This window comes from Rhodofomes roseus (assembly GCF_022264815.1).
Source record: "Rhodofomes roseus strain CIRM-BRFM 1785 chromosome Unknown C8Q71scaffold_7, whole genome shotgun sequence".
Lineage (NCBI taxonomy): Eukaryota > Fungi > Basidiomycota > Agaricomycetes > Polyporales > Fomitopsidaceae > Rhodofomes > Rhodofomes roseus.
In genome coordinates this window covers 1,591,070-1,601,325 of record NW_025952963.1, presented here as the reverse complement: position 1 = coordinate 1,601,325, position 10,256 = coordinate 1,591,070, and the positions used below count along the sequence as shown (strand labels likewise).

The 10,256-nt window shown below is 47.7% G+C and overlaps 1 protein-coding gene across 1 annotated transcript; it reads right to left on the bottom strand.

The window, feature by feature from the left end:
- Positions 1-296: 296 nt before the first annotated feature.
- On the bottom strand, positions 297-2,748 carry C8Q71DRAFT_897459 (uncharacterized protein; the record flags this gene model as incomplete). The annotated part of the gene is made up of 10 exons (XM_047928758.1): positions 297-410; positions 460-619; positions 674-788; positions 837-920; positions 970-991; positions 1,114-1,207; positions 1,383-1,558; positions 1,842-2,171; positions 2,202-2,642; positions 2,683-2,748. 10 exons carry the CDS (start codon positions 2,746-2,748, stop codon positions 297-299), a joined length of 1,602 nt encoding a protein of 533 aa, XP_047780679.1.
- Between the last annotated feature and the right edge of the window lie 7,508 nt (positions 2,749-10,256).

The following is a 10,256-nucleotide window of genomic DNA, read 5'->3' as shown; positions in this document are numbered from 1 at the left end:
GATTTTGCTCAACGGGTTCAAACACTAAGTCCGGAGTGGCACAGTAGTGCCTACATTCTTAGTGAAGCTAAGAAACTCAGTTGATCGAAGTAAGTTGGTTACAACATCAGGAAACCCACCCCGCGCAAATGTGGCGCAAATGCGCGGTAAAGCGCCGCCGCGCCACTTTGGGCACCAGTGTCTCGTAAATCAGTGTAAAGCAATAAAATCCGGTGTAAACGGGCTGTCCACAGCCCCGTAAAAACATCCCATAAATATATTTGTTGTTTGACTGACATATGCTAATACAATTGTGTTCAACATTCACTATCAAACCAGAAGGCACGAGAGTGCGGTGGGGCCACTTGCTGCAAGCTGCGCGCGGCGCAACGTCTGGCAGACGTGTTCGCTGTCTGCAGTGCTCGAGTTCGCTGCCGTGATGATGGTCAATGTTACACAGACAGTCAGACGTTAGCGTACACACCTTGGGCTCAATATGGGGATGTTTCTGCCCATCCGGTCGGCATGTGCGTGGCCATTGGCGCGGGACGTGCACGTCGACAAGACGATGGCGGCGGCGATGATCGCATACACCAAGGGCTCTACAGGGTTGAGCTTGGGCTGAAGTGGCATATGCCACCTGCAGGGCCGTGCGGCACGTTGAGTCATGGCACTCCTTCTCGGCGGGAAACACCGATGCCGCACACAGGTGGACTTGGAAAGGTTGCCTAGCGCGATTGGGGCTTGGGGCGGAGAGGTCGCAGACGTGGGGCTGTCGAGGTTGCCGGTGTAGCCTGGGCAGCCACTAGCTGGGTGACATTGGGCGAGCAGTTGTGAGATAGGGCACGTCTGCTCACCTGTTATGCGCGAGCAACCGTGCACATTGCGGGCTGTCTGGTCTGCCGCAGACAGGGGCTGTCTGCCTGTCCAGCACTGACACACTGGAACAGGCGATCCGAAGTGACGGCCGCGGCGGCAATTCATACGTACCTGCTCGGCGGATATGTGTTATCTGCAGGTCCCGCGAGTGGACGCAGGTGTGGGTGACAGTGAAGGGTCGGGATGCCGAGTGGATAGCGTGCGAGGACGCAGGTGGGTGGATGGGCGTGCGTGCATGCAGGCGGGCGCACTCACCTGTACTCTCGAGCCTTCACGCTCACTCGACTTTGCCTCCCGCCTTCCACACTCCTTCTCGATGCTCGGGCTCCGGTCCTCCTGTTTGCGCCATCTGCGTGGTGCGAGACGGTGCGAACGGACGGATTGTCGCGCTGCGTGAGTTGCGTTGCTGCTGGGTGCTGGTAGCACTCGTTGATTCTCAAAAAGTTGCGTTTGTGGAGGGTGAGCAGTAGCGAGTCCGTGCGGGGAGGTCGGGGACATGGGCAGCAACGAGCAGGATGACTTACGGGGACGCGTGGTACGCGACGGGACAGGTGCGGGTGACAGGACAGGACGGGGAATAGTGGTCGGTGAACACGCGCAATGGCGGACAAGTTGCAGAGAGAACCCGTGCAGAACACTGCACAGGCGCTAACGACTTGCGTGCAGTGCGTAGTGCGCGCGACGCGACGTGGAGGGGCAGCTAGGGCGTACCGGGCGCGCGATGAGTCGACGCGGCGGCGTGACGGGGCACATGCTGGCGGGTAGCGGCACATTCGTGCTGGCGACGGCATCGGTGCGTGGGAGGGACCGCCCTGTCGCGAGCGGGACGGCGGGGTCGACAGGCAGGGTGAGAGGCGGTGGCGAGAGGAGTACAAGTGCTCGCAGTGGGACAAGTACTCAGTGTCGCCACGACTCAAGGCAGTACGAGGCCTGCCCTGAACTCCGCCACCGGGCGCTTCGAGTCTGCCTCGCTGGCGACTCACGCTTTTCAGTACTACCTCGAACCCTCTCAGACCACCAGTACTGTAAGCTAGTTTCCTCGCATGCTCAATGCCTACGTGGTGTCTGACCGCCCAGCGCGCAAATGCACCCGATGACCCCCAGCGCGCAAATGCACCCGGCGACACTCGGCGCGCAAATGCACGGTCACCCGCCGAGCAGACGGCGGGTGCGTGAGCAATGAGGGAGGGCCACGAAGCTCGACAGGGCGGTGTGCCCACGAGCACGCAGACGTATTCAACGAGCGGATCACGGGGGCCAGCAGTGCAGGTGAGTGCAGTCGAATGCGAGCACGCAAGCTGACCGCGGGCACACTGGCAGGACGCTCGCAAAGCACAACACACATGCCAACCGTGAGCACGCAGGGCCAATGCTCCGCGTGCAAACGCAGCCGACGGGCGGAACATGGGTACAGGTGCGGGGGTGGGTGGCCAAGCAGGTGGGGAACAACCAAGCACGCGGACGGGCGGGCGCACGGCCGGCACGTTGGACACGTCGGGAAGGTGCCGCAACAAGTGTGGTGGGCACGGCACACACCACATAAGTATACTCTGTACGTGCCTGCCCCTGCTCATGCTCACGTATGTAACTGCATCACAGACTCGAGGCTGTCTACCCACGAGCTCACCCGTCAGTCCGTCACCCGTCAGTCTGATTCCCACGTCTGACATTTTTTGCCAGTTCAACCTCGTGAGCAGCATGCTGATGGACACCACATACCCGCTCTCAAGTATACGTTTTGCGCTCGAGGTAAGTGCACCCATATGCAGCGTCACGCCGTATATCTGACTCGTCACGGTTGCACCCTGTCGTGCACCCACACACCCTGCCTTCCCCCTCGCATGCCTGGACGTGCTCGTTAAGAGTGTCACATACGTCCATCGCTGGCATCGATGTGACCGAGCTCGGCCCCAACAAGCTTGGCTTGAAGTGCGGGTGGACCGACGTTTGCGTTCTCAAAGGTGATGGAGGCTTAAGTGTTTGTTTACGGTTTATGCATGTTGCAGTCCTGATAGATAATGGTGGCGATCATGTACTGTAAATTCAAATGAATTGAAATGGATTGGACTACTGATTTGTTTTGCGTTGAGCTGTCTTTAGCACCGGTTTGACGTGGATTTTGCGTAAATTCGAGCAAATTGAAAGGGGGGGTCAAGGTAATGGGGTGTCCAGGAAATTGACGTGAATTTACGCAAATTCGCGCAGGGTGGGTTTCCTGATGAACTATAGTGAATAGAACGTTACAACAATAGTTGAGGATGCCACTAAGCACGAACCCAACTCTAACCGTAGATCGGTGAAACTTACTCTTACCGAACCCTTCAGAGTAGCACGGAGCTATATATTGTTGAAGGGGTCAAGGTAGATCGACTTAGCGCACAGCTATAAGTACAATTGACCTTAGTGTGTCCAGCGCGAGGCTATGGATGATTGAGTGGCTCACCGATGGATTGAAGTTCAAGAGAGTGTTATTCATCCATACTCTACGACAGCATTTATATATCTACAAAGAGTCCTAGAATATTCCACATGTGAACAATAGTCCTATTGAAACCCTCGGTTGACTGCCCGCGTATTCATTGTTCAAAAGCCAAACCGATCAGCCTTGGTTAGGTCACAACAGGTGAGTCTAGTCAAGTCGATCAGATGTCCGGCACGATCTTCCTTAGTCACTTGACTTAAGTCTCAAGTAGGCAAGTTCTGACTTTTCTTAGAAAGGAAGGCTCGTGCCGTTAGTCACATGTCGGTGCTAGCCACTTGACAGACTTTGTGACTTAGATACTTTGATTAGATATACCTAACAGTGGGTCCTAGACGAGGCGAGGAGCCTGTCAAGGGTTGTTCCTAGACGGGCGAGGAGCCTAGTTGAGGATTGTCAGCACGGCGAGGAGCCGGCTGTTGTCATCAGTGAGGCAAGGAGCCGGCTGTTGTCATCAGTGAGGCAAGGAGCCTCCTGTAGTCCTACGCTGGCAAGGAGCCGCCCGGTTTTGGAGACAGCAAGGAGCTGTGCTCCTCAGTGCAGCGAGGAGCTCGCACTGTTCGTCAGAGTGCGAGGAGCACTCTCGACTAGAGATAAGACTCCATGCTCGGACGGCGCGGTGGTTTGCACGCATACGAGGTGGCAGTAGTGGGTTAAGATCAGTTACTTCCCAACAAGGAAGGCAGATGATTAAGTACATGTGTGATCTAATCTTATCTACACTAGATGGTTCATAATCTATAGTACTGGGCAGGCATAGTGATGCCTATCTGTCACACAAACCCTGTAGGCACACCGCTCGAGCCAGGCTGCAAGTTATTGAAGGAGGCTGAGCCGGTGACTGCAGAGCAGCGAGCCGAGATGGAGAAGATGCCCTATTGCAAGGGTCTGGGTGCAGTCATGTACCTTGCAGTTGCGTCACAACCGGACCTCTCCTACCCCATACAGCTGCTCAGCCACTTCATGTTATGGTTCTGTTTTTGTTTATAGAAAGCTAGTTACCGAGTTTATTGCCGAGTCAATAGGAATAGTAACCTCGGTGATAGAGATTTGTATTGCCTATACAAAGCGGTAACAAACGGTAAAATCCTCGGTAATCTTCGGCAATGCAATTACCGAGACGGCGCAAAGTTGAGCTGTAATGAGGATACCAGATCCACAACAAATACAAAAGAGGGTGGGACTTTAGTCAGTGCTGCTATACAAGTATGCAGTACTGCTCTTCAACTGGGAAGAGTAAGCTATGAATGGATTTGAGTCGGCAATGAATGGGGATTATTGCCGAGGTTTAGAGCTTTTCAGAATAGAGGATGAAGTCTGAATACAGAGGATTAGTATCCAGAGGTTGATTCCAAAGGAATGGGCTTTTTTGGTTTTGAAGTCACACAACAGAAGTTGAATGGAAGTCTGTACAGCTAGCTTTGACTGCACAGTGACGATGGCAAGTTACAAAACCCTAATGTAGCAGCGCGAGGCCGTGCTTCAAGAGGGACTCACTAAGGCAATTAATCCTCAACCAGCTAATGGCTATAAGGCTTGCTTTAGTGTCAAGTGAGTTGCTGGTTAGGCTAACCACTTTAATTATAGTAATGCCACTGAGACGTGCTAGTATGGAACTAGTTGATACAGAGATCTATTGATGTTGGTAACAAGTTTACAGAAGTAGATGATGACTAAGCACCTTCTCTTACTGAACTCAACTTGTGAAGTCAGTCAATGGGTTACTTAAACCTTACTAGTAGCGCGAGGACTGTACTAAGTAAGGTTTCACTGTCGCAGGTCTTAGAGCGCGTCGGTAAGAACTCGGCGAGAGTGGTTGAGTGGCTAGTATGGCTAACTTAGCACTCGGGACAAAGTAAGACTTTGAGTGGCACACAGGGTGTGTTTCGGTGAAGAGTAGATGGTGGATTGGATGATAGATGTCCTTGACCGTGCTCGGGAATGCCCTTTTATGCCATTACCGAGGACACAGCCAATGGAGCTACATGGAAGTATATAGAAAATCAAGGAGTGTCGTAGAAGTGTATAGTACATGTCCTTGACTCATTTACACCGCTCCAGAGGCCATTCTAGGAGAACAATAGGATCATAGCCTTACACTTCATTGTTTCCAACAAGGCAAGCTATGTTACCGAGTCATCCTAGTACAGCCACAGTACAGCCACTGTTTCAGGACTGTGATTCCCGAGGCATTACCGAGGCATGCAAGAGTCCGCATTTTCGGTGTACAGCCTAAGGATAGCACAGCCATTCAACATAGCTTCAGGAATGGCTCGGTAATTGTCGCACAGCCATTCCTTTCTATGCCGATACAAAACCATTATAACTCGGTAATTGATCAGTAATAACCATCATTTACCAAGCATACAATAGCTCTTGTATCAGTACTGAAAGCATCTGGTCATAATAAGTAAGAACACACACTAGAAACTCAGTAATAGTCTGTTTAGTAGATACAGTAACAAGCGCTTCTAAAGCATTAAAACGTCGGTAATCAATACCTCGGTAATAAAATAATGAAAGCGCTACATTGATGTCCATTGAGAGGAATAAAGGAAAGATAAGGAGAGTAAGATAAGCACATAACAAACCTTCACTGATGCAGCCACTCGGTAAGTAAACACTTCTAACGAGTTTCTGTGCACTCTGAGGCTATCAAGCCTCTATCCCTAACACTTCATGGCCAACCCAGGATATACCCACTGGCATGTGCTGAAATGTGTCCTCCAATACCTGAAGGGAACACTCGACTACGGCATCACATTTGACGGGAACCACCCGGCAGGACTCCAGCTGACAATCTACTCCAACACTTCACTTGCTGGGGAGTGGGCCATGTCTGGCAATACGATCCCTTCAGTTTGAAATCTCAGAGCAAGCAGGCAACATGTCTAGTAGTGTCACATCTGTAACACTACCTCCTCAGCTCCAGACATTCAATCTTACATATCTCTCACTCTGGATTTTGACTTGTGCATGCCTTGATAACCCCACTATTCTTTTTCACAATGATTGAACTTACATATCCAGGCTTCCCTACAGACATGGTACCACTATGTACCAACAACTATTGAGCTCATCATGCACCATTTAATGTACATGGGTCCATAGAATTGTGATTTCAAATGCCTTGCCTATGGCTAGAACGTTGCTTTGGTAATCATTTCTCACTCCTCACTGCATATATGATCTGTTTTGATTACTGCACAATTTTGGTCATCTGTCCAGTTTATACTCTGTGCCTGTGATGGCCATTGGGTGCATGGTAGCTGACATGTATTATCAAAAATGAATTACATGATTGTAATGAATTCACAAGTGAGTCAGTCATATCTAGCAGCATTCAATGCAAGTAATCACTCCATTTCAGCAGATGCTACTGCCAATTGGTGTCATGAACAGTTATTGATGGTGTCACATTGTAACATCAAATCTTAGAGGGTGCATGGGCATGCCAATGTGGTATCAGAACAGTTGAGTTGCATATGATTGCCCCTTAGGCTCAGGCATATGGTTTCATTATTTAAGTGCATGCCTGACATATCTAGAGCACAGGGAGGTTGACTTATGATGTGTTTATCAGTCACTGATTGCTACAGTAAAATCAACAATTAATGGCTTTCATATGTATGTTATGACCAACCATTATGATCAAACAGATGTCATAAGAGAACTGCCAAGTGTGAGTGATGATGTCAATAAACATATTCTCTTAATTTCTCTGCCATCTTTGGGTTCCAGTCCGTCATAGTTCTGCTTCAATTGTAGACAGCTGATTACAGAGTTAATCACCCTGTCGATAGGGACATGAATCTCAGTGACAAAGATCTCTGAGCTATTCAAAGTGGTAAGAGGTTGTGAAACCTCTGATAATGCTTGGTGACATGGTTACCAAAATGGAGTATACCATTATAACTTAGTAATTGATTAGTATAATCATCATTTACCAAGCATACAACAGCAATTATATCAGTACTGAAGGATCCTATGATAACTGCAATGAGCAGGAACACAGTAGAGATTGGGAGATGGGGAAATAGTCACAATAATAGTCCACATAGTATATGCATTGTTAAGTGCTTCAAAGCATTGAAATGTCAGTGTGCACATATATTGGTAATAGTACAACAAAAGCATGCAATGATGACAAGTGAAATTCTGACAGAAAAGATAGACAGACATAGAATACATATCAAAAACATTCAACAGATGTAGCCACTTGCTAATGGAAAAACAATGTGGTTTCCTTGCTTGAGCTCCAAGGTCATCTGCCTCAGGAACATGTATTTGTGACTTCCCCTACTGAGCCAGTGTTCTCATTGAATCTCTACCCATCAATTCTTTTTTGATTTTGAGTGATGGCATGCACATTGGCATAAAGTACACAATGCTGAGTGACCCTTTATGCGGTGACATAGGCATAGGTTGGACAGAATAGGAATGTGGAGATGTATTCTGGTGGTAGTACCTATATAGTATTGATCCAACATGTAAGTATGCTTCATTTTGCCTGGTACAACACAAATAGCTGCTGGAATCCCTGTAGTGAAGTCAGTGATCACTCAATGGTTTTCATTGGATGCTACATAGAGGTGTTGCCACAACAAAAATGTGGGCAGCATGAAGTTGTTGACAAATTTCAACTTGTCAATATGGGTACAGCACTATATAGCCATTGTCAGTCATTTCAACCAATAATTTACAAGACATTACATGAGCAGCACTGTAGTAGTCAGCTTGAATATTGGATTGGGCAGCAAACACAGTCATATGACTTGCAAAGAAGCTGTCACTGTTGTGAAGCAACACCACAACAATTGTCAAGCATGCCCCAATTTTGTAATGATTATTGAGCTCAGATCAAATAGCAAACCACCAACTCACAGGGAAATCCTTCTGCCCAATATAGTAGCCAGATACTTTGATGGAATGTCTGTGAGTATTTTATTTGGTTATATGAATCAGATAAGTGGGAGAGAAACCAAATTTAGTCGGAAGTCCCTCGAGCTACATGGTAAAGTGATACCCAAGATCAGATCTATGATATGGCACATACCATTGTGGATTTTTGGGGTATTTTTGATTTTATCATGGCCATGGAAGAGCAGTAACACTCAAAAGGGCAGTTTTGACCAAAAGTAGCAGTATGCTAAGGGAGTGTCATTGCTATCCTGCATAGATATTATCTAAGGAACCTCATGAACTGTATGTTTAATGAAAGTTGCCCTGGATCCAATCTCCCAGTTTTGCATTTTGATTCAGCAGTCTAGCAATGATACAACTTCACTATCCAGTGGGTCTAAAAATGTGGATATGCTGTGTTATTTATTTGAACAAAGTAAAGAAAACCATGACAACTTGTGCACTTTTTGTTTTGCATATTGTGGCATGAGTAATGGACACTACAGCAAACTGATACCCATTATAGAGTCTATAGTATGAGGACTACTAGCATGAATATTTCGAGGTCTTTTGGATTCATTTCAACTTGTGGCTGGGCTGAGAATGGTGAATCCTATTAAGGACAATTACTTTTTGCAGCAGTTTGCAACAGAGTCTGGGAGACTACACTGCAAGATGACTTGTTGACAGGTCAAAATTTTGACCTGTCAACGAGTGAATCTCGCATGGCATGGGCGCTTATTGAGCACTTATTGCACAATGTAAACTGAATCATTACAAGCCTTCAAAGCACACATCAGTAACAAATGATACAAGCATACTATACCCTCCTGAAAGCCCTTCATTAGAGGATATATTGTGTGAATGCTATGCATATACAATGGCTAGTGAAGCCACAAAATGCAAAAGAAAAAAACTCACATGTGCCTCTGCATCTACAAGGGTGGGGCTTATATCAGAAACAGCAGCAAGTAGATTGTAATGTACACTACAGGACACAAAGATGCTCCAAATAGCAGGTCTCAGGTGCTTATAGGCATACAATTGCATTCTTCAAGATCATTTACCAGGCACAAAGGACCACAAGCATGTCACTGAGGCATTTGTGTGATTTCTTATTTTGTAAATTGTGCCCTGTGTACTGAACTGCATGAGAAGGTAAGACTAGCAATAGACTCTATAGTATGAGGGCTATAAGGCATAATATTTTGAAGATTTTACGGATTTTATTGGCCTATAGTAGCACAGTAACCATGCTACTAATGGTCTTGCAGCTGAATTTTAAACTCAGCCCAAACATCGGCAGGCCTGCCTTAACAGGGCAAGGAAATGGGCTTATCAGCCAATCGGCATCTCTCCCCTGCCGCACGGAGTTGCATCCACCTGGAATTTCCAGGTGGATGCAACTCCGAACGGCACACGGGCGCTTAATGGGCGCTTAGTAAGCGATGTAAGCCTTTTACTTCTCTTAAACTAGCTTGTACAGATCTAAACAAATGCGGAAGAATCAGTGAATATTCTCAAAAGCATAGACAATGAATTGCAAGGCTCCAATTGAGAAGGAAGACTCTATTTCATGTTACACCTTCAATACATTTACATTGGTTGCTGTATCATCGGCCCAGTGCTTACAGAAGCAATACATTAGGCTCTAGTCACTGTCTGTGTAGCACACATACTCCCACAGATGCTAAGCATGTATCATACATGCAGTGTTTAGTCAGAGGGGCCCAGATGAGGTCTATGAGTGTGCTGTTCTGTTCCGATATGCTAATATCGGGTCTTTTCCGCAACGTCCGAGCCCTCGCTTAGTCAGCACCGCGTTAGGAGATCGCGACATTGGACAGTCTCATTGGACAGAAACGTCGGACAGCTTACATCATCCGCGCGCTTCCGAGTCAAACATTCAAACCGCCTGTTGTAAGATTCGAATTCCAGAGTTGCAAGAGCCTGCATCCGGTAGCATTGACTAGTCTGGTGTCATAGTAGATTCTATCTGTACTAGTAAGGTTCTGGG